This window comes from Anser brachyrhynchus, assembly GCF_964034855.1.
Source record: "Anser brachyrhynchus genome assembly, chromosome: 12".
NCBI lineage: Eukaryota > Metazoa > Chordata > Aves > Anseriformes > Anatidae > Anser > Anser brachyrhynchus.
This window is the reverse complement of record NC_137707.1, coordinates 10,647,194-10,672,640: the sequence shown is the minus strand read 5'-3', so window position 1 is coordinate 10,672,640 and position 25,447 is coordinate 10,647,194. Positions and strand designations below refer to the sequence as shown.

The 25,447-nt window shown below is 39.6% G+C and overlaps 2 protein-coding genes across 5 annotated transcripts in view; one reads left to right on the top strand and one right to left on the bottom strand.

The window, feature by feature from the left end:
* LOC308176684 (uncharacterized protein) overlaps nt 1-25,447 on the bottom strand; it is a 182,640-nt gene that overhangs the window by 18,754 nt on the left and 138,439 nt on the right. Inside the window, exon 4 of the transcript XR_013938475.1 lies at nt 3,501-3,695. The gene's annotated coding sequence lies outside the window, so the exon portion shown is untranslated. The remainder of the gene's footprint in view (nt 1-3,500; nt 3,696-25,447) is intronic.
* CHST8 (carbohydrate sulfotransferase 8) overlaps nt 3,598-25,447 on the top strand; it is a 131,593-nt gene continuing 109,743 nt past the window's right edge. Inside the window, exon 1 of one of the 4 annotated variants that reach the window (XM_080552759.1) lies at nt 3,598-3,735. Coding sequence is in view for 1 of the 4 variants with exons in the window: in XM_080552758.1 (XP_080408884.1) it covers nt 3,627-3,735 (109 nt within the window). In the remaining 3 variants the exon portion in view is untranslated. The remainder of the gene's footprint in view (nt 3,736-25,447) is intronic. The other 3 variants (XM_080552758.1, XM_080552760.1, XM_080552761.1) reach the window with 3 other exon arrangements.

Here is a 25,447-nt window from a genome sequence, read left to right as displayed (position 1 = left end):
ATTGCCCATTGCGAGGAGCACAGTTAAAGTATGTGACTACAAATCCAAAGTAGAAATTGAAGGCTATGGATTCGCACAAAATTGTGCCTCCTGGACGACGGGGTTCTGTGCATGCCAGTCCTGAGCTGCCACATGCAGCATGCCTCTGCCTCGTATGCCTGAGGAAGCATTGCCTGAAGAAACTGTTAGCTGATGCTCCACTAAGATTTTTCACCACTTTTTTTTTTCTTTTAATCTAATCCATCTTTTAAATGATGCAGTTTAACTACAAACAATATTTTCAAATGTTTCTTAATGAGGATACTTCATTCATATGTATTAGTCGGTGCCAACTGTTTTCAGAGTTTCTCTGCTCCTGCAGCTCACCGCCCAGCCTGGCAGGGCTTGGGAAGCACACACTCAGCATCTATAAAACAGTAGTTCCCATTCAGCAGGTTTGCTCTCCTAGGACACGTTAATTAAAGTCAACTGATTGAAAAAATAATTACAGGAGAATAGAGATGGGAAAAGTCTAGTCCCATAATTTAAAAATCTCTGAAGTTTGTGTTTTGTTGAGAGGTATTAATTTTGTTGAGGGGAAAGAGGCTCTCTTTCATCTTCCTTTTTGGACTCCCTCTACATTCAGTCCTTGCAAAGATTTGTGAACAGGGAATAACAGTAGTCTTGCTTTGGAGTTATGTAATCACATGTGGTCTTTTCTTCTGTCAATATATGCTTTCATCTAGCCTTCATTACTGCTGCATTGTGAGGTGTCTCTGAGACACTACAGTGTCTAACCTAAAAGACTATGTGATCCTCAGCACAGATGTGCTATAGGATATGGAATAATGTAAACACTGTAACTGTTAAAAATGGCTACTCTAGCATTTCTCGCAGTAATTAAAAACTGGCTAGGGACCTTCTTTCTTGATGCTGCCTTTACTTCAAACAAAAACATTTCAACAAATCAAAAAGGGAAAATGGTTTAGCATTTTAAGCTAATAATAATTGTTTGCGAAACCCACATTTGCTCAAGGGTATAATTCATTCAAAAAACGACCTTAAAACTCAGCATTAAGCAAATACAAAAACCTTGTTATTTGGGAATGGATTTTTTAAGCTGCTCTCTCTCAAATTATGATCATGCATTTCTTGCCAGCTCTCCCCCACCAGCTGCCTGGGCATTCCCAGCAGAGAAAGGCAGCGCTGCCGACTCCAGCTCAGGGCTGGGAGACCCTTCAATTCTCACTCTATCACAGCCTTCCTGTATAATCTCAGGCAAGAAATTTACCTCGTTTCTTTCCTGTGATACTGGGGTAGTAGCATTCTCCTCCCCACGGGCATGCAGACAGCATAAGTAGGTTAGAAAATGGGAAATATTTATATTAGGGAACTAAATATCATTCTTAGAAAGGTCTGACTGTACAGTTTTACAAAATGATGGTCTGATTTTGGTGTTGTACCAGCCTTGCCACAGATGGATGTGGTCCTAAATACGCATTTATTCTAACTACTGGCTATTTAGCATGAACACATTCTGTAGTAAACTCAATGCAGAGTTGTTCATGTTCCCTAATTGCTTGCTTACAGAAACAGTGGTTGGAACTGTAACACAACTGCTCTGAAGGCTAATCCTCCTTCCCTAATCTGGCTCCACTGGGGCTTTAGAGTCAGTACTTGATCCTGAAAACATATATATATATAAAATGAATGTATGTGCAAAAAAACGCCATCCATCCATAGACATGCACACAACACAGAGACGGAATCACACAAGGACCCATACAGATTCAGCTTTGCTTAACATAATTTTCTTTTGTTTTTACTTTTAAAAGGATGAGAAAGGTTTAAGGGAAAAAATAATAAAAATACTCAGTTAATGTCTGCCATAATTTTTAACAGACAGTAAAGCTGCACTTGCCTATGTATAAAAATAACTTAGTGCTTAGCCTTCATTTAAGGTACAAGCATCCACGAATGTTCCTGGCCTGGAGCTTACCTCTGGCTGCTTTACACATGGAATAAATATAGTTGCCACTAAATAACCTTATCAGTCAGAGTCACAGAAATTACTTCATTGGGACTGCACAAATGGTGTTCTTCTTTGGTGCATTTTAGAAATTTAGAAAACCAATACCCTGTGGAGAATTGAAAACCAGCCATGGAAACTGTGAAAAGCAATCAAGTTGCCTCTAACACTGAATATTCAAGGAATATCAAGAAATCTTTAAAGACTTTTCCTGGAATAATTACTTTGAATCATCATCTTTCATCCTGCAAACTCATGTAACACTGTCTCTTTGTATCCAAGACCTCTTTTGTAAATAAAGACCATTTTCATAAACTTTCTCACCAGCTCACATTTCCGATTAGACATACAGTAACAGTGAAGTGATGGCCACTCTTGCGATCTGTTGCTGGTTTCCAACCTGGGTCCTTGTGTTAAATAATTTGCTGATAAGAAATCTGGCTATGTTTATCAGGAACAAGTTCCAATGCCTGTGCTCTAATGGACCTTCCTATATGTTACCAAAAAATGCAGGCGCAGCAAACTTGTGTGGAAAAGCATTTCTTTTAATTATTAAAGCCATGTGGCACTGCTAATGGTTTTTCTCTATGGTTCCTGTTCTTTCATTTATTCACTTCTTAGTGTCTTACCAGAATGGACATTGGTTCCAGTGGGACTATTTGTGTGCTTAAAGTGAAATATTTGCCTTAGGACTGTGCTCAGTCAGGGATTTAGAATCACATACACGGTGCCCATCTGGGACTAGTGCTGCTGCTGTTTCCCTGGGATGGCACGTAACTGCAAGTGTAAAAGCCAGCAGTGAGAATTGCAGAACTGAGCCCAGAAATCTGCTCAGAGTTCCCTAGGGAGGAGAGGCAGCAGCTCCAGTGTCCAGTGCTCTTGCAGATAGCCAGCTTGCTCCCTGCGCTCTGCTTGCTAATGCTTTGTGTAAGCCAGTGAAAGGTGGCCCAAGCACTGTGACCAGCATTTCCCTTAGAAATCAATATGCCCACAGAGCTTTTTCAACAGGCTGCGTACTGATGTGTGTGAGGTGCACCACTCTAGTTCAGCTATTTTCCTTAAGGCTGAAGCAGGTTCCTCATTCTTCCCATGTTTGACATGCAACGGGGTGCTCGTGTGGTCTTTTTCGCCGTATTATCTCACTTTATGGTTTTCATATCATCAGTGGAAAATAAAAAGTGACACGTGATTCACTCGAAGCAAGAGAACTATTACGAGGGTTTTCTCTTTAAATTACAGCCATGGCATGACCATTTTTCCCAAGTTACACTTTTTTAATTATATTCTACATCGCATTTTCAACATGTTAAAATGGTGACATATAGTTAAAGACAAACTAATGGGGCAGAAACTGACTGGATGACTGCATTTAACTTTACCAAAGAAATACTAGAGAAATCAGTTACTTGGTCTAAACAAGGACTTAAATCAACTAATCTACCTCAAACAAATACATGTTGCATGTGTTAAGTTTTAGGGGTTTGTGTTTTACCTTTTGTAGGCAATATTATGCCAGACTTCCCAGATGAGAGGATGAAACTATGATTGAAGAGCGCCCTGGAGATCGCGTGCAGTTCTTTTCCTGGGTCAAAACTGGATTGATCTGAGAACAATAATTATGAGGCTGACATGTATGTTCTCCTTCATCTTGCTGTTTGGAGCAGCTGGACTCATTGTCTTCATTCACCTGCAGGATCCAGAAGAAATAGTTCATCAGCAGACACCAGGTTAGCCTTCCTATTTCTGCTTGATTCACTAGCTCTTTCATGTTCAACATTTTATACTTATGTCCTTAACACATTTTACATATTTCACAGAGGTTGCCTGAACACAGGTATGTATTTTTTTTAAATAAAAGCTATTCTGAGATTAATTACCACTTTGGTTTTGTTGTTGTTGTTTAAAAAAAAAAAAAGAGTTTGCAAATAAAGCAGTTCCAAGAAACAACTGACTGATTATGCAGGAATTGTTGCCAAGGTATATTGGGTCCAGCTGGATGGAGTTAATTGTCTGCTAAAGTTGAGACCCACTTCTGCTGCCAGTTATACCACTGTAAATCTGGAACTGAGAAATTTTGTCCAAAGTTCAACTCCTACAAATACATGCCTCTGAATCCACCTTCCCCTGTATATAGTATTCAGTGTGTCATAGAGATGCAAAGTAAAAGATGCATAAAACAAGTAACGCAAGAAACTTAAAATATTTGAGGATGTATTTCTTTAATGTGCATAACTTTCATTAAACATCTCATAGTTTCATTCATAAGCATGCCATCTTCTCAGGTTACTAACTTTAAACAGCAAAAAGAACACATTAATGTGAGAGCTGGAAAGCTGGACTGGAACAGTGGTTTCCTTTTAAACAAGGGGCATACAAGAAGTGTGAAAATGCACAAGGCTTCTCTTGATTTACTTACAGTCGCTTTCTCTTTGACTAAGGTTGTAATGAAGGCTGGTTTAGAGCCTAGACAAATGTCAGTGCGGTTACTTCAGCTCATAATAATACCCTTATGCTCAGAGGTTTGGTCATTGTGTTTGCTCATATATGCACTGAAATTCTCCTTTGACTAACTGCATACTTTATAAAAAGTCTATTTAATTGATGTCTTCATTGCACAGTCAATGTGATTGTGTATATTTTAAAGATAAAATATTAGTAACATCTTCGAAGTAGCTAAACCCTAACACAGAGAACTCTTAAATCATTACATTAAGTGCTAATTTCTGTGTCCAGGTTTGTTAATTCCTTATTTCCATGTCACTGAACAATCTATACTTTAATATTTTCATTATTTAGTCCAACTGCACACCGATTTTGAAAGCAGGCACTCAGCTGAAACTGTAGATATAATGAATCATCAGTGTGCCATGGAAAGCAGAGAACTAAGTAGTCACTTCAGTGCTTTTTTAATTTGTTTTTGTGTACTTAGATGCAAAAGAGCTTACAGATTAAAACTGACAGTACTGGCTATGTTCAACCCTGTGCATATTAATTTGGAATCAATACTACAATTAAGTCTGTACAGTAACACAAAATAAAGAAAGAAAAAAAAAAAAAACAGAAATTATACCTCCTAAATTTACCATACAAGTTCACTGGTGCATCTGTGATTGCACAAAATGCACGTGAGAGAAAAATCACTGAGGCACCTCTACTGTTGAGGCATGCACTGTCCAGGGCCTGCCTTCCCATCTAGTAAATGTGGTTTGGTTTTACACTGAGAACAAACCCACCTTCAAATTGTTATTAGCCACATACTCAATATGCTGTGGTTGTGCCCTAATGTACAGGATTTAGATCCTAAGGAATCAGGCCATCAACAGATCACCTCCAGTAACTGCAGGGGCCCAAACTCCAAAGGATTTAGTGACAGGGAAAGGATTGTTTCCCCTTTTCTCCTTTAAAAGGTTATTACCTTAAAGCTCATGTTAGCCTGCTGGGCTGGAAACCTCTGGTAGAGGCAGGCGATGCTTCAATTGCCCCAGCTGGATTTATGTGTGATGGTGGGTCAAATCCCTTTTTTAAGATGCAGTAGCACTCCTGATCAGACAGTTCCTAGGACTTAAATCATGTTTCTGCACAAAAGCTATTCTGTTCTGAGAACAGGCTTCACTGCTTTTCCTAAAGACTTTTATCCTCTTCCCTTTCTCTCCCATCACCTCCTTTCTGGTTACTTTTAACTTCTTGCAATCTCTGAAGTTTCCCTTCCCTTGGTCACCTAATTCTCCTCCCCCAACACTTCCAACATCCTTGTGTCTGAGCATACAGCAAGACAGAAAGCATGAGAGCCAAGTGGAACTGGTAATTCCTGAGCTTGGGGTACGTCCTCTTCCTCAGCAGGGTCACTAGCTTGGGTTTCTTCCCTCTGCCCAGCCACCAGCTTGCATTAAAGGTGGGAAAAGTTTCTGTCTTTGAGACTCCTGTCCATCTCAGAGTCATCTGAAATTGCCAGTGGACTGGGAGTGAGGGGAAAGATATGTGGACAGCAAATACAGGCAGGAGTTTAATGCATCATTAAATGTGTAACTTTGCATTGAAAAAATTAATCTTTGCTCCTGAAAGAGAAGGTATTTCTAGTGGTACCTCAAAAACAGTGCAATCTCTGTTTTTTCATTGCTGGTCCCTCATCTTTACCTGTATTACCTCTGTCCTCTCAGTCACAAACCTCTTGAACAGACTGCTGATAGTAATATACTGTGAGGTGATATTTGAGAAGGATCTAACTGTTGAATGGGACAGCCAAGCACATTTAAATAAAAGCAACTTTGAAGCAAGGCCTTCCCCTTATCCCTCCCTGCTGCATTCCCATGAGGGAAACTCACCCCGTGATGTGTTCTGCTGCTGGCGGTAGGGTTCTGCATAGCTAAAAAATGAACATCCCAACAATGCTGTTACTGCCAAAGGTGTGTAATCAATTGCTTGATTCTCACATTCAATTACAATTTATGTTAATAGGAAGCAGACTGTACCCTGGAGTAAAAGGTGCTCAATACAATTACTCTTATTTCTGTTTGGCTGATTTTCATGTGTGTTAAGTGCTTTCAGCTCCCAGTGGACTCAGAAACTCCTCACCTCCACTGCTTCTGAAAATGATGCCAGTTATCACTAAAAGATATTAGGCAGCTTAAAGGGCACAGGAAAAAATAGCCATTCATTTCATTAAAAAGAGAGTAGACATATTTTATCGCTAGACAGCCTCCTGTGAAAATCTGTCAGTCACAAGAGACATTTTTGGTGTGCCGAAAAGGATGCTTCCCTTCCGCTTTTCAGTGCTTCTCCTCAGAGGGGTCTGTTTCTAATGGAGACTGGATATTGCTATAATTTGCTTGTCTGATTGCTCCCTCAATAGAATTGAACAAATGCATGTGTCATTAAGCTACTTAGGACAACAGATTCTGCATGGCAGAGTTTTATTGGATTAGCCTTTGGTTTTGCATTTCCCATGTAGTTTCTACGTAGCAAAGTGCATTTGCAGGCGCTGGAATCTCATCAGGAAAGCTGTAGAAAAGTCAATAATGCTTATTTTCCACTGAAAAGCACCATAGGAGAGTTTTGCGTTGTTCAAAAGGGCATTTTTCACTGTTACTACATTCAGTCATCTTTAATTTAAGATGGTACAACTTATGAAACAAGATTAATAAAAATACTTTGGTACTTTAGTTTTATCTGTCTGTTCTGGAAATTGCCCTTGATTGTTTTAGTCCAAGCAAGCATGATGGTGAGACCTTGATGTACTACTTAAACCAGTATAAGATCCACAGTCATAAAACTTTAAGTAATGCTTACATTACTTTCACTGAGCAAAGTACTCCTGACAGTAGCTGTTTGTGTTGATTTGTTACTATTCATTTATTCTTTCCCTGTGCTTCACATTGCTACCTAATTGTGATGCTGTACTGAGAAAGCAATATCAAAGTAATTTTCCACAACATTAGTTACAATTTTCTTCTGATCTTTCGAGTGAAACAATCCCATCCTGTTGGCTTCTGTGAGCATATAAACCTTGATTACATTTATCTGTTGGAAACCACTGCTTACAAAGTATATGTGCCCTGGATAGTGGGTGTAGAGCCTTTCTTGCTGATTGACAAGCATTCTGTCTGTACAGTTTTATTTATATAATGCACATCACTCTGAGCAGATATATTTATGACAGACAGCCATTTAGGGTGGGCAAAACAGATTTCCCAAGCCAATACATTAAATGCAGCAGATATTCCTGGGGTCATTAAAGAGACAATAACTTCACTTACAACAGACATTTTCTGGGCTTCTATGGAGGGTGCTATTACCATGGAGAATGCAGGATAAAGCAGGGGAGTGGGTTAAGAAGCAGTACGAATAAGAGACAGTCATACATTGTACAGAAATGCAATGCTCTCCTAACAATTCTCCCTGTATATTTATATAAAACTTTGTTCTTAACAGAGATTGTAAAAAAAATTGTTTGGGGTAAGTTGAGTACTTGGTACACAAGCAAACTTTAATACATACATCCCCTTTCTGATGCTAGTAATCCCTGCATAGATGTATCTCCTATTTGTGGTAGGATATTAAAGATACCAAAACTTTACAGTAACTAAAGTCACTTTAAAGTAACTAAAGGTGCAGCCACTCTACTGCTGTGTTTGTCCTGGAACCGTTTCCAGCCTGGGGCTTGTCCAGGCCCTGTGGTTAGCAAGAGCCTTCTTTGGCATAGTGGCCTGCTCCTTCTCTCTTGGGATTTACAGTGGAAGAGTTGACAGGACTAACGAGCACCTTCATAGCCTTGGTCAAGGTCAGTGCAGTGTATGAGATCACCAACACCATGGAAAACTTGGATTTGTGAGAGCTGCATTTGGGCAGTATGAGAGAGAGTAACTTGGACAAACAGTGTCAGTAAGCGAGAGAAGAGCCCAGAGGATGCTCAGCCCACCCGAACAGCTCCATGGTGGGTTTCAAAAAACACCTGCAGAAACTTCTGAGCTGCAGAAGCGCTACTCCATGGGCTGGAAACAGGACTGTGGTCAGGAATACCAAGTGGCCACATATAGTCATGAATACCAGAACCACTGCTTCCCATTTGCACCAGGGATACCGTACCTATTGCTGTACTTAAGACCATGTAGTCTTAAGGGATATTCTAAAGATAAATATTTTAAAGAAGGGATATTCTAAAATGATATATATTTTTCTAATAAAAAATGTAGCCAAATTAAAAAAAAAAACAGGAGGAGCATTAATATTTCTGTACACCTATACTCATGTAGCAAATTACTGTCTATATGGTGAATAAGTCTATGGGGAACAATTATTGTGCTTTTTGTTGTTGTTTTAGCCATATGGTTACTGAATTCAAAAACCTCTAAGTTTTCCATTAAAACTTTTAAGGTAAATAAATGTGGACCCACAGTCTTGTGGAAGCTGGTAAAAGGTGGAAAATACATCTCAAAGGATGCATGTTGTAAAAGCTCCAATAGGGTGGAAACCGAGAGTAGAATGGAAATGGCTTTACACTCTGACAGTATCAGCATTTGAAAGTCAAGTAGGAATATAACCAGGCCTGAAACTCATCTGACTGAGATTCTGCAGCAATTGCTCTCTTTCCCTCCCTCATGTACCAATTCCTAACATAATGCTGTTGTCTTCTCTACTTTCTGCTTTACTAAGGGTGTGTTGGGATGGAGGGGGAGAAAGGAGAGATGACAGCCAGAAGTGCTGGCACACAAATGCTGTAGCAAACCTGACGGCACAGGGGAGCCACAGTGCACAAGTCTTACTGTATCTCGTGGTAGCCTTAGAGCAAATATCAATATTATAGGTGTAATGAAATTTTCTCTTTCTTAATTACTTATTCAGAGCACACACACCTTGCTACTAACAAATTACAGGCCTATGCACATCTCCATGTTAGCGGTACATTTCCATAATACTTTCCTAGTGCACAATGTAATGCTTGTTTGTTGTACTGGAAACTTTTCTATAAACACAACTGAAAATGAACTGGTGTCGATACATAATTTCAGAAGTAATTTTCCTTCAATTTACAACTTACTTCTCTTTATAAACTGGGAGCCATTTACTCTGCTTCTCGACTAACAGCACTGGCAGAAATCAAGAAGAAAAGAATCTGGTACAGGAGGCAAGTGAACTCTGCAATGCACTTTTCAAGCAGAAGCACCGCTCTGCTACTTGTGTAAGGCTAGTTTCCACCGACTCAAGAGCAGATGAACCTCTGCAGTCCCATCCTCTGAGCCTTCCTTAGCTCATCTCCCCCTGACAAAGAATTTGCCTGTGAGCAGACCAGTTCCCAATGGTCTGCAGTCATCAGGAGTAAAAGAAAAAGATCCATCTCCATGTCTGCAGAGGCAAGGCACTTAAGAGGGAAATGTGGTCTTATGAAACTGATACTGCCTTTTCTGTTGCTTGAAATGGTTGTGTTTTAGACTGACTGTGAATCTCGTTATTTAGAAAATTGGGAAGAAATGCTGGCAATGGCTTCATCAATCTACTACTATAGGGGAATCAAATGCTGTCCCGATGGTTACAAAGGATACCTTGTACCATGCTGCCAGTGGAGTACTGTTCAAGAGAAATGGAGTTTATTGCTGAAAACAATCACGTATTGCCTGTTTTACCACATGTAATGTACAGAGATCATCTCCTACACCACTTTTCCTTGCTTTCATAACTATGCCATCTCCTTGGCAGTCTTATGAAAAACACAGCATTTGTTTGTGACTTGGTATTGAGCACATTGCTTTTTTTTTTTTAACAGTTTATGTTAACACAACTTAACAGCTGAAAACTCACTGCATTGCTATCCAGAAGTCCATTAAAGCAAATACAGCTCTTCAGCTGTAATGTCACAGGTCAGCATTTGCAGGACCAGGATTTCCTGTCAGCCATCAGCCAGTGCTTCACCAGAGGCTGAGCACTTGTGTTCCTGTGCAAACCTTCTGCTGCTCATTCCTGTCCTGCCCTACTGCTCAGACACTGGGCTTTATTCTGTTAAATCAGTCAAGTCACCTGCTAAATGCCTCCATTCCCTGTTATAAAGGGGGTCTCTGCAGGGGACTCAATGTACCTTAAGGGCTGCAGGATCCTACAACAAAAATGCAAGACCAAAGCTATCAACTGTGAGATTATCCCCCAAACCAGTGCAAGACTGGCAGCAGTTATAATCCCACTGCAGTGGTGCACACACATCAGATGCCTGAACTCAGATCCACTGCCCATTTATTTGATGGCATAAAGTCCCTGTCACCTAATCCCAAATGTATTTATCAGCATAAAACCAGAGTGATGCAGTGCTAAATCAGACTCATAACATAGTGCTGTTTCCACTTCCACAAATTTCCCTATCCTCTCTTTTTCTGCAAGCATTTATTCTCAGATACTGACTGGTTAAAAAAAGGTTTGATATTTCTTTTAAAGCCTACTTTTAAAAACTGTCAGAGGTTGACACTTCTTTGTTGTGTCTGGCAAAATAAAAAGTGACCTGCCATCTCAGAGCTGCAATCGTTTATGGTGCTTGGCAACATATCACAGGCAAAACTCTGCAGCACTGGGATATGTCAGAGGACTCTAAGAATGGCAGCTTTATGAAAGTACATTCCTGGGGAGCAAGGCTGTACGCTTCTGCGATTCCCCTAGAAATTTGCAGGGCCATTACAGAAATGTGCAAAAGTTGATCAACAGACCTTCATGTCACCTCAAAACATTTATTCGGATATGAGACTATATGAGATTTTTCGTGGAAAATGTATCAGTGCTAGAAAACTTCCTTCCATATGTCAGCTATCAGTCAGTTTGCTTGATTTTCAAAACCTGATACCACTTTGAGGAGATTAGGTAAGTTTAAAATACTTTCTGGATTTTCTAAATTTTATGCCATTTTAAAAATGTTTTATAATGGATGTTTCCATTTCTCAAAGTCATTAATGTTCCTCTAAAAGCTTAAACAAAACCTCCTCTCTCCAGCAATATCATCCTTTTTCATTTAGTAAACATTAATTTTCCTTTCACAATTCTAGTGGAGCTTGAAATTAAAGGTGGCTTTTTCCTCTATTATGGCTTTCTTTGCGTATCAGCATCAAAACTGTCAGTTACCTATTACTTTAGCACCAGTCAAGTGAGCATAAAAAGCCAAATAATTGATCTTGTATAGGTCCTACACAAGAACAACTTCTTGTAGACATCATTATCATGTTCTCTGAATTAATAATCTACTTACTTTTGAAAGGAAGTGATTGGTTTTGGATCTGTCACCACTTGACATATGAAGGGTGATTAAATGATTGTATCTAATTCTGTATAGGCCCTATCATACGTGATGCTAGCTCATAGCATCAATGCAGAAAAGCACTTCAGTATCAACCAAGTGGCTCGACTGTTCAGTGTCCGCAGATGTCTGAAGTGCTTTGCTGTCCGAGAGTGAGATATTCTGCATCTTGTAGAATTAAGTCCCATCTTTGCCCCTTTTCGCTCTTAGCCACTTCAGAAGACCTGTGTGATGATTAAGTGGAAAAACGCTCCAGCCAGGCCCTTACTCTGTTGCCACTTCCACACATTAAGGCAATTCAGACGTGCTCTTTTCCTCTTTTTTCAGATTCACTATCCAATGGCTGTTCATACCTACAGAAAACTGAGACCTTTGGGGCTTCTGTTCCTGCTTTTTAGTTGAAAACCACACATTTTATCATAAAACTCTTTGTAGGGACTGGATATCTGATATTTTGCTCTTTGTAGCACATTAGCCAAGAGATCGGTGTTTACAGACTTTGGGTATTCCTAAACTATGAAAGCAAAAGATTCTGTCCTACCGGGTGTGCCTGCGCGTACACAATGAGCGGTGCACAGGCTGGAGGGACATCAATGGACATCAGGTTCCTTAAGGGAGCAGTGGGAACTGAACAGCCTCATGAGGAGAAAAAAAACAACAGGTTGTGAATGAAATCACTCTAATGTCCTGCTCCTTTTACCTTCTAATTCTTTACCTTTCTCTTTCCACTTAGCATCATGATATGCCAATATAAAGCCTAGTGCTAGGCTTTATATAATGATGGCACAAATATTGCTGGGGACAAAGGTATATTTAGCTTTAGAATTATTTTAGGATTAAATTCACAGGAATCTTTGGATGCCTTGTACCTGTTGTAGTCAGTAGCTGACTTGCAGTCCCACTTACACGGAAGCAGAGCAGACACACATACTTATTCTTGTGGCCAGGAGAAGAGACCCTACAAACCTAAGCAGAGGAAACTGGCAGCTTGCAAAGTGGCTGGTGAGGGAGTGGAAGAGGCTCCTTTATTCAAGCTGCAGGTAGTGCACAAGGGACGAGATCATACATACTGTTTTCCATCTTTTTTTTTTTCTTGACTTGTTTGACTCAACTTTATTTGTTAATAAAGTTCTGCAGAGCTTAATGCCCATAAGTCAAACCACAGGAGAAATTATAGACAGCAATCACCGTCGCTCTGTGCGAACTGAATGCAACTTTAATTGGGTCCTACTAATTGTGCATGCAGCTGCTAGGAAAAACATGATGATGCTTATCTCATACAAGAAAACAAATTCATCTCACTACTCAGCTGTAAACAAATGAAAAGGTGTATATTCAAATAGTCACAAAAGTAAATGTATATAATTGCAGGTAGATACCACTACTTTTGTACAGTGCTTATCAGAGCAAAGCAATTCTGTGCCTATTTTGACTTTCATTTTGTTTGCTGTAATTGTTTTAAACTTACCCTGGATACTCTGCTCAGTAAGTACTTGAGCAGGGATGGGATTCACATGCCCTGAACAAACATGGGTACCTCAGCCACTAAGTTCACTTAACATGGGCACAGACAAATACTATGAACAGCTAAGATTAATATTCGAAACCAATCAACAGATTTTTTTATAAGCTGCTAAATTGAAACCTGCCCCTCCATTCATTTAGCTCAGGAGATGTTATTGCCTTCGAAACAGAAGGCATCCTTAAGTCACCACCTAATTAAAATTCCAATTATTCTGCATCTATGAGCTGCTCATTCTCAAGCTATTGTAGGGAATTAAGTTCCTTGAGAATGTACAAAGTCAGGAATTGTTTAACACATATATATTGATGATGTGATCAGTGCTGCACGTTAAACCAGCCATGGCACTACCTGCTTCATTGACCTATTTCACCAATATCTGCACTTTAGTAAATACCTCAGAATGTTTCTTGGGATGATTTATATTTTGTAGGAGGAAAATAAAATGAACAGACCTTAGCAAGCCATTATAACAGCCTTCTACTGTTAGCAAAGAAGAGCACATAAATGGGAGGGAAACAAGAAATAAAATGTGCACAGAACACACTGGTAGGGAAGGGGGTCTGAGAAAGAAAAGCTGAGATAACTGCCTTTACTGTTCTTTACATTTGCAATTATTTAATGAAGAGAACTTTATGAGTTTGTTTTTTTGTAGAAAAACATCCAGAGAAATGAGTTCTGCTTGATTAACACCTCAAAAAAGGAAAATAAAAATATTATTAAAACCAAAATGTTTAATTAAATTAGAACATAGCAGAAAATTTACTGCAGTTTTAGAATTAATGTTAATATACAATGGCTTCAGAATCAGTGTGTCTGAAGTTCCCAGGGGTACTAAAATGGAGACAGAGAAAGTGGTAAGGAAAAAGAATATTTGCTACAGTAAATTTACAGTAGCTAACAAACTTATTTCTTAAAGTTTTAAAAGCACTAAATATTCCTCATGTACAATAATGATCTTATTATATTATAGCTCCATATACAAATCTGTAAGAACCAACACCTTCCTACTGTCTACGCATTTGCCAACCATATTTTTCCCCTTGATTGTTTCCAGAGATCAAATTATATAGTCAGTATATTCTGATTGTTCTCTGCCTTTTCCTCTAAAGGCACTGGCTTCATTTCTTAATTGAGACCCAGTGGAGATAAGTTCACCACAACATAATTTAATGAACTATGGAAGAGCTACCTTTAACTGCATGAAATATCAAGCTGCATGACAGAGAAGGAATATCTCCTAGGTGATGTTTCAGTAGACAATAATTAACTAAGACGTCTTCTAAAATAATACCACCCACATACACGCAGCCTTTTCCCCCCCAGAAACTGGACAACACATAAAGCAAGCTAATAAGCCAAGGGCAGTTCCTGAAAGGAGCTCAGTGGCACAATTGCCTTCCTCCATGAAATCACAGATTAGAAATCAGAGACCTGCAGCACTGAAGAGTTAATTTTACTCTTTTTCCCCTTCAACTTCAAAGGCTGAATTGAACTTGATTTACCCTTCACATTAGTCTTGGCTGTGCCATCACCACCGTCTGTTCCAAGCGTGCAGAAGATTCTCCTTTTTGCTCCGAAGGATTCTGAGCAAATCAGCAGAGGTGCTCTCACCACACAAAGCTGCCATCTCAGCACCTCCGAGCCAAAGCCTGGCCTGTTTACTTCAGGGATTTGAAGAGAAACTGCTGCAGCACTGGCTTCGCTGTATATTTTTGCTTATTTACTTAAATTTGAGGGGGGCGGATACAACCCTGACTTTTAAATGTCTCACACAATACAGCCTCGAACAAGACTGAGCAGGCTGCAGTCTCCCTCTCAGGGACATGGCAGACTGCACACTGCCATCCTTCACCTCTCCTCATCCAAAATGGCTGCTTCCAGCCCTGTAGCTGCCTTACACAGTGGAGGCATCCTACTGTCTCTTGGTCTTTGTATATTTTTGTTGCAATTTAATGTTAATTAGATTTCTAATTCCTCAAATTAGGGAGTGTGAGTCAAACTCTGGCTCCTGCTGAGTTCAGAGGGGTGCATGTCTTTATATGCATTTTTAGCATTCAGACCGCTTTGATCGCAGCCCTTCATGCCACCACAAACAGATAGTAATGATTATAATGAAGGATGTTTCACAAAGAACTGCTGATGCAGCATTTCAAGAATTCTGAATACGTTAATCTTCTTGGTATCCAGAGTTTCTGTCCTTTTACCACTGACTTCGTAAAAACATCCGAGTGAAGGGCAGATAGTTAATATTCCAAGAGAAACCTTATTTACTATGAGAACCTCTCTAATTGCTACGACAAACCATTTTCTCACAGTTATTTAGAGCAATTGGAAGCAAGCATGGTGACACTGGTCTTGATAGTAGCAAAATATTTAACATCTGTCTCAGTGGAGAAGGTGCTCAGAGTTAGAGGCTTACCTTGGGAAAATGAAATCCGAAGCACACATTACATCAGTTGCATATAACGATCACATTTTCTTAGCCTAGTAGCATGAACCTGTCTCTTTATTTCTTTTATCTAACAAGCTGAAATGTTCTTTGGAAGTAAATTCACAAGGATCTCACGAATGCACAGCTGTATTTGGTTTGCTGTGCCCATCTTCTACACAGTCACAGCTCAGCTACAGAATATGCAGGGGAAATGGGAATGCAGCAGCGGGGGGCCTAGAGGGCTTGTTCAGACACAGAAGGCCACAGTCCACAAGTCATTTCTCTGACAGCATTCCTCTATCATAAGGAGGAGAAAATTGTTATTGACTAATAAATACAGGTTTCGCAGCCAAAGCAAACTCACTGCTAAACAGGCAGAGGATAGGAATGCCCATTGGCTCCTGGTAGGGCTGCTGCCACAGACAAAAATCGGAGTCCCGCAGACAGATGAATAGCAGGGGCAGAAAGCAGTTGAGCTCCAGTTGTGGAAACAACATTTAGCACGGCTAATCACCACTGTATCACCACAGTATTTTACAGCAGCCAGCACACTCTATGTGGTGAGGTGAGGGCAGCCACAGGCTTGGAGGCTGCACCTCACGGCTGGGAGCTGCTGGGGGGGCCAGGGCAGGCAGAAAACGCCCCTGCGAAGTACATGGGAAGAGTTGTATGCTACGTTTTCCAGTTTTGTTATCTCTCCATGCTATTTAAACTTACAGAGCTAAAATATCCCCTTTCCCTTACCAGCAGGCCTAGGTAGTGCCTAATGAGCTCACTGAAGATACCGGATTGATTTAGCTAGTTCGTTTTCTCTGCCACAGGTTTAATAATTGCACAATTCTCTGCGCAAAATTGGATCCTAAAGACGATAGGGTTATTTTCCCCTTCGTGTAGAAGGAGTAATAAAAGCAGACTGGAAGTCTCTCTGTCCTCACAGTGGGCACTGTGGTGTCAGTGTCAAATGCAAGCTGACGAGGCAGCTGATACCAGCAGGGCTCCCAGAGGTGGGGAAGGCAATGCACAATGTTTCTTTAAATCAAATCTACCTTGTAGATTATTTATACTGGGGGGGGGGGGGGGGGGAGTTTTCTAGTTTTAAGTCTTTGCATTTCCTGAACTTAAGACATTTCATTTTTTTTGTTTGTTTTTAAATGGATGCTCAAAGCCTATGAAAGCATTTGGGAGTTCGCCTGTTACCCAGCTAGGCCGTGTTATGACTGCAGAGTGTCAATGCCAAATAGCTCTTGTCACTGGTTCGTCCCAACAGATCACAGTTTAAAACAAATACTACTCAAGCTCGTCGACCAGTATTAGGGCTGCTTTCTAACCCATGTCCCGAGGCAGTGCCCCCCTGTCATGCTCGGCCCACCCTGGCCAGGGCTCTCGCAGGCTGCAGCCGGCCTGCTGGTCACTCACCAGGTGTTGCCACCCCGGGCTCCCCACGGCCGCAGGCCCTGCGTGCTTGGTCTTGTCACTACGAGCACAGTGCTTTCAGGTTCAACGGATACTTCTGACATAGTGAAAATGAGCCTGTGGAGATCTAGGTTAAGGAAAGCCCTGGAAATGCGTCAGGTAGCTCCACAACTCCCCTTTCGTGATGGCCCAGGAGCTGCATGCAGCCCAGACAAATGTGGGAAGGCCCACCCGTGTTCTGGAGAGTTCTGTGAGTGAGTTCAGTTAGGGGATTTGCTTGCCCTGCTGTGGTTTCCCTTCTTCATATGTTGTAGGCAGTTTGCTGGCAAGATTATGCAAAAAGAAAAAAAGAGTTTTAAGTGACTATTAGAGAATGTTTCCTGAAGTGCGTTTACTGTCCTTAAATAAAACTGTAAATGAAAAAAAGAATTGAAAAATATTAAATATTCTAAAGAAATTTGAATAGTCTCTTCACTAGAAAATTTATGATTAAAAGTAAATTAGTCAATGGATATTCCATCAGTTCTATTGAATATCTACTACAGCAAAGAAAACCATAAATAAAATACGTACAAAAGTTTATAGCAATCTCTGTCTCACAGGTTCATAAATCTCTTTTTTGAAAATTCGCTTTTCTGTTATTTACCTTTCCATTATTTTAAGTGAACAGTATTCACGGAGCACATCCCAAAACAAAATGAAATTTTATGGATTCAACAAAATGATCCACACCAAAAGATAGGTAATATTGCAGCAGGAAAGAAAGGTGTATTTATTTTTTAGTTTAGCTACCAATTCAAAATGTTGACACAGTCTACTCAAGTGGCATGTCAAAGGAAACCTCATATTTACAAAGCAAACCATCACTCTCTTTTAACATGGCATTGAATATAACTTGCTCTCTTGCTGCACAGAGCTCTCTCCTCTGCTTTCCATGAACCAAGTGAAATGAGTGGGTATTTTGACGACCTACCTGATATAAAGTGAGGGATATAAAAAATAGGGCTTATTTTTAGTTAGAGAATAGTATGAAGGTAAAGATATAATCCCTTCCTCAAGCATTCTAGTCCTAAAGAAAATAATTGCCGCCAAAGAAAGCCTGCTTTTCATAAAACATGTACAGCAAAAAAGACCACCCCCAAGTCCAATGACCATCAGCTGTCATGTAGGAACACCGACCACCTGCTGCACCATGCCTGAGCAAGCACCTGCCCACAGGAGGCTATTTTCCAAAGCCAGAAGCAATAAACCTTCATATAAAAGCATATGCAAATATATAAACAAAAACTAATACATACAAAAACACATATACAAGAAGTAATGAATTCCAAAATACAACTTCACAATGTTTATCCAAAGCTTTATAGAGAAGTTAATAGTTTTTTAAGTACCACACAAATTTATTGAACTGAAAAGAATATTGACATAATATGCTAATGAAATCTGCATTTAATAAGATATATATCCATTCAAATTCTCTGTACCTTTCTGTCAGCAGAGCATATTGCAAAAATGAACCATTGAGGCCGCAGTTTAATCTGATATAAAATCAAATGATCCATGTTAACAAGACAATTAAGTAACTGTCTGAAACTGAAGAAAAAAATTATCAGAAGTTCACCAGATAAAAACTGGTTTTGAATAATGTGAAAGTGTGATTATACAGTATGCAAACTGAGAGTTGTTTCTGTGATTAGAATAATATGGGTAGTAAATTAGATATCAATTTTAAAACACAGTAATTATGAAGAAAGCCTACCTCAGGTGCTTCAAAAAAGAAAGAAAAACTACAAATTACATGCTGTTTGCATTGGCCTATTCAAAATTAAGGGAGAATGCATTACAAGGAAATTAGCACTTGGAAAGATTATTTGATGGCAGTAAAATTGAAAATTACAACAGATTCTTTTTTGCTGGACGTGGCAAACAAAATGATGCACCATATATGTTATTCAGAGGCACGACAGATATTGTTACCCACAACAAAACCTTACCATGCAGTTGGTACAGATCTCAGGGAATTTAACTTTCCACTTAAAATTCAACGATTGTAGCTAATAATATTGTACACCTAGTTTGATGATGCAATATAGGGATTTTTCCCCAGCAAAATGTTATTCTAGAGGCAATCCATAAACAGTCTGGTACAGCTCACTCACAGGTACATATGTCAACTTTACCTCCACCAAACCAGCCCAGATGCTGGATGCTCAGAGGCACCATGGAGCCAGCCTGTGAGTACAGCTCTGGAATCCCTATGTTTGTGCCCCTCCACAACACACTTCAGTGCAGCAGCTGTCAATAAGTCAGTATGACCTGTGGACCCTGAAGTCCATGGATTGCTTTTAAGGTAATGAAAAGGTCCAAAAAATTTCAAGAAAAGTAAGCTTACTCTTAACAGACCTCAATATAAAGAGGCCCGTATCTCCACAGAATAGTTTTAGAGGCTCACAGACTGAATGAAGATAGAAACTACTGCTTTAAGGGTATGATTGCCAGAAATGCACCTAAAGCTATGTATTCCGTTTGATTTACAAAACAGAGATGATCTCTCCAAAAGGAGAGTGAAGTAAAAAACAGTCTTTCCTGGGTGTGTACGACTAGGGGTGCCTACACCAGACACAGCTAAAAACTTGCATTATCTCACTGGGCCAGTGCAGGACCCACATCAGCAGTAAATGAATGTGCAATTAATGGACCTTTTTGCAGCCTCGCACAGCTTCAAGGAAAAAAGAAAAAAAACAACACTCAATTTCTTCAGAAGCCACACCATATTTGTTTTATTTATATCTGTGGAACTTTTGAGGACAACTTTTCATGTAGCTCATCTCTTCCCCTCCCTATAGTTATCCTTACTGCTTGTCCATCATGCTGGGAGCAAGCAGAGCCAGATACAGAGATATACTCTCTGTTAGATACACTCCAGCTGTTGGTGGCAACCACATTTAACCCTTCTTGCAAATGTAAATCTTAAATGTAAATCTGGATCTCTTTTATTAACGTTTATTTAGATTTCTGGAACGACAAAAAGGTAAGGATATACCTGGGGAAATATCTAAGGCTTCAGAATGCCTGGTTTGGTTTAAACCTCAACTTCCCTGAAAAAAAAGACCCAGAAATAACATCCACAGCCTCTGCTATCCCTGACAGCCACCTCATGCTTTAAGCTGCAGTCAGGTCCAGCTGCTGTCTTTCTGCCCAGGTGAAAGTACAAGCCCTTTTGGGAGCAAGTGTGACTGGGCAGGGACAGTACCTAGCACTCCTGCAGGCAGGTTACAGCCTTCCCACTTTAACACCCAAAAGCAGCAGCGGTCCATCATTCTCACCACCTCTGGCCTTTTGGTGCATTGGGCGCACAGATCTTTCTAGGATTGCTTTAGGTATTTATGTGTATGAATGGATAATTTCCCCAACAATTATGCTAGCTCTTAATGCATGTGAGGATTCATGTACATAAGTGCTTAGAAAAATGGCCTCAGAAAACCTGATTCAAAGACCATTGAAGTCACCAGGAACATTTTCATTGACTTGCTTTGCACTCTGTCCCAGGTATTTATCAGTTCCTTCAGCCCCTCTTTTTCAATAGAGTAGAACTCAGCTTACTAAAGGAGATACTCTGTTTTTTTCTTATTACTGGTTTAAATTCATATTCACAATGCAGCGCTTTGAATCAGAGGTTTTCCCTAGATGCTTCTGATGCTTATCCTCCTTTGTTAAAGAGAACGCTACTTCACATAACAGAGCCGGTAGCCTCTATTCAAAACCTACCAAGCTGCAAAGAATGATGTTGTCAGACAGACTGATCTTTCTCCAATAACTTTTGCAGCACTTTTGTTATGAAGATGTTAAAGATAACACAGAAGAGAAAAGGAACAGATTTAGAGTCTTGGGATAACAAAATACAAAGAATGACAAAGAATCATACTATTGATACTTGTAATTGAAAGAGCTACAGAGAAAATGTATCCACTGTTTTGGAGAAGAATGGGGGAAAATGAGAGTAATGTGAGCTGCTAAAAAAAATAGGAAAAAACAATTTTTGAAGGATTGTAGTTTGTTTTAATTGTTGTAATTTAGATTTAACTGTGATAACTGGAAGGAGCATCAGCTCAAGACAGCACACCTTCAGGGTTCTCAGCCCCCAACTCACAAATGAACCCAGAGAACAATTAAGTACAATAAAAGATTGGAAACAGCATGTATATCTTAGTAACAGAGATTCAGAGTGGTCATCCTAGCTCTGTAAAAGAGAAAGAGAAATGATTTTAAAATGCACTGATAGTGAGTGTCCAAAGCAGCATTACACTAATTTATACTACGATGCAGCTTCTCAGGCCAAATTCTGTTTGCATGGTCAAGGTTTGTATGTGGATTGTGAGGTGCTAAATACTTAGCAAAAGAAACTTCAAATACTGAAGAGTAGAAAGCAAATCACATAAAGAAGAGCTACTTAAGCTGTACAGGGGACAAAGTCCAAGATTTATTAAGAAAACTACATGTGTCCAAAGATAGCTTATGATAGAATGGGAGAGATTCTCCTAATACATAGCACCATCCTTCATGTCCTATGCTCTAACTAAAATAGATAAATAAATAAATAAATAAATAAAGAGTGCAGGTTGCCCTTAACTCACCTGACTTTGGTTAGATTTCGTATTTCTTGGAGTTAGCCCTTTTTCTATCAGGGAAAAAAAAAAAAAAAAAAAAAGAAAAACCAACCAAAGAAGAAATCCCAAGGCAGTATTGACAGTTCTGTTATATAAAAAATGGATTTCCTCATTGCTGAGTAATTGCCACACTCTTTAGCGTGTGCCAAGCTGCAATACCCAGAGAAGGGTTGTTTTAGCACGCTGACAGGCTGCTTAATGGCTGAGTGCATTACAGCCTGCAAGCCAGGTTCTCTAGAATTCACTTGTTCCCTGTTTCTCTCTCTTTGGTACACCTAATGAACAAGTTTAAAAGGATCAAACCACTGAGTGGATAATGTACCTGGTGGGCTCTCTCAGAGTATCTTTTTCTTGCTTTGTACCTTTGTAAATAAGTTAAAAATGCAGCAGAGAGGAAAATTGCTAGTGACACCTCAGACCTCGCTGGCTTTCCTACAATACCACAAGTTGTAAAAAGCCTCTCTGAACAGAACAGAAAAGTAGTTATTCCAATTAAAAGGGTTGGAGTAATAATTCTGAAGTAGCATGTGTCTAACTTGTCATTTTTAAGTGAAGTCTTCTAACACATTTCTGTATTTTCTGAAATTTTTGCACAAAGTATTGTAGCTTGCAGAAGCCTTATAATTAAACACCTATCACAGTGAATAGCGTGCACAGGAGTTGAGGATTAGGTGATCCTGTAATAGGATTTGCCTGCTAATTGTCACTGAAATGACAGCAGCCTCTGTTAATAGGAGCACAGGAATTGCCATGGTGGCTTAGATCAGCAGCCCATCTTCCCAGTGCAGTATCCTGTCTTTAGCAATGGGAGGTATGATACGATTTAGAGGAAGATGCAAGGTAGTCTGCCACAGAATAAAGTACTATCAAAGTAAGGTTTCTCCAACATTCTCATTAGTAAAAGACAGCCTATGCCCTAACACAGGAGCGTTCACATTTCTTTAAAAGTTCTTTTCACTTTGGCAAAGCAGCCCAATCTTTTTCATTTCTCTGCATGAAATTCTTCTTCTGTGGCTCCTGAACAATCTTGTAACTCAGCAGGCACACCATGCCAGAGCTGCTCAGGGCATGGCTGTGATGCCTCTCCCTGTTCATTTGAATGTTTGCAGCATCGTGGTCATGCCTAGATAGTGGCTGCATGGTTTGAATTTCAGGAAGAACAAGGACCAGAAACTGGTGGATTCAAACAGAACAGAAACATGCAACATGGTGGTGCAAAAAGTGGGATGTGTAGGGGAGACTTTCCTAAAGCCTGTTTGCTTCTAAACTCTGCAAGCAGTGCAAGAAACTTTGGAATTCAGGGGAAACTGCAACTGAATTTAGCAGTATCTCCTACTGACTTTAGGGGAACAATCTCAAATCTTTAGGCAGGGCTGTCAAGAAGGAAGTGAGCTACAGCAGCTTCCCTGGGCATACCAGTAGCGAGGGATCCAGAAGGAGGAAAGAAGCACTTCTGCTGGGCCAGTGTGGTCCCGCCCCATCACTCTATTCATATAACGTGCAAGGAAAGGGGGTACTGAGGAGGGAGAAGGATGGAGGGGGGTGATGTGAGAAGAGAGGCTATCTGAATATTTGTCTGATCAGAGCTTAAAACAGTGTCTGCTCACGGTGTAGGTTGCAAATCGGTCAATTCCTGACTTCACTTGTAAGATGCCATCATTTAATGATTTGCGATCCTTGTTGCTTTATACTCAGGAATAAAACCAATCATTCAGAAAACTTACACCATAACTTTTGCATTATTGTTTCTGTTGCAAGAATAAGACAAAAACAAGCTCTGAAAGCAGTAAGCTGCAATATCAGGTAATTATATCGCAATACACTCAAGCTCTTTCAAATAATTAGCTAGTCAAACATCTGCTGCAAATTAATATTGGGCCAAACTCGTCTCTTGGGTAATTCAATGGACTTCAGTACCATTAGGTAAGGGATGATCTGTTCCAACACATTTACTGTCTGTGGATAATTTGCTCTGCTAGAGCTTCTTCCTTGCATTGGTCTAGCTTGAAATCCTCTTGCAGTTGCTATTTACTAGCTTGTGCTGATGCATCCACTTTTTCAGGCTTAACTCACGAAAATTCGAAATGCACCCACTGCCAAGGAAACGAATTTATTCAATAAGTACTGCAATGTCAACTCTTAATAATTCTGTAATGCTGGAATAAACAAAGTCAAGAATTATGCTTGGCTTTCTACCCATCAATAAAACCTTATAAATCTGTAAGGACTCATAAATTTCACTGTACAAAAACTCATATCAAGGCAACTCTTAACTCGGAAAATTCAGATTGCATTTTAACCAAACAACAAATAAAGCTAATATGTATCGACTGCATTAACAATTCATAAATACACACAAAAGAAATAAACAGTCTTTATAGCGTTGCCATGTCTTTGAGGCATTGATTAAATTCGGTAGATGCCAGTCTGTCACTCTAGCAGCTATTCGATAAGTCTAGTGTTTGTCCATCAATGTCTTTTGTCGTTGGTCTGACTGACTGTCCTGCTCCTGTTCAGGTTGGCAGCTATTTCAAAAAATGAACTGTCACCCTGGGATAATCAATTAATCAAGCATGAGTTGCTTGACCGAGCCTTCTAATGAATGTTAACATGTAAACACTTGTCAGACACTTTGCAGACCACAGGGTTTGTGCGGTTATATTCATGTCTGGGAATCTGAGTGGCAGCGAAGCCCGTAAGCATGGACCCATCTCATTGTGTTAATAATGCACATTGCTTGCAAGCATGTCTTTAAAAAAGATTAGCTAAACCTATAATGATTTTATTGATTTCACAATTTTCTCCTCCTCTATGGAAATTGAGGTGAATCTTTGGACTGAGCCAACTATGCATCGTGTAGCGCCCTGGTGTGAAAGGTTGATGCATTTTCATGAGCCATTACCTCCCTCCTCTCACACACAAGAGCAATTTATATCCAAAACCTGTAATTACAATGCAGCTTAGCAACACCCCAAAAATTCTATTGCTATGGCAGTGATAAGCCTCATTCTTAGGGATTACATTTGTCAAATTAATAGTAAAACTATGCAAAAGTTCTCTGTGAAGATCTGCAATTTAATTATTTTGTATAAATATACTCACTTGAATCACTTTGGCTGTTATTAGCAGAAGACCAGAGGGTAAATATTCAGTAAGCAATGTTTACTGTCTGCTAAACTATACAGGATCCTCAGGCACACTGAAGTATCAGTTTTGTTCCCTAAACTTATTCTTGAATCCTTAAATAATTTGAGTGCCTAAACTGTTGAACAAAATGGGTTAAAGATATTTCTAGACAAACAAAACCTTTTTATTCCTAAGGTAACTGCATTTCCACAAAGAAACACCAGATTTTGTCCCTCAAGTTTTATTTCTTTTTTTTTTTCCACTGAAACCTCCAACAAAACCCCAAAAAGAAAAAACATGTATTTTTTTTGCATGCAAACACAAGAGTTTCACATATAAATACATTTCTTTTTGGAACACTTCCACTCCTGAACAATCCCCACTGAACTCAACTGCACTTTTTAAAACCAGAATACTTATTTAGATGAATGATTATGGATTTAGGAGTCCAACTTTAGTCAGGCTGGTTGTAAATTCATAGCCTCTAGTCATGTATTTATAATTATGAGCTTCC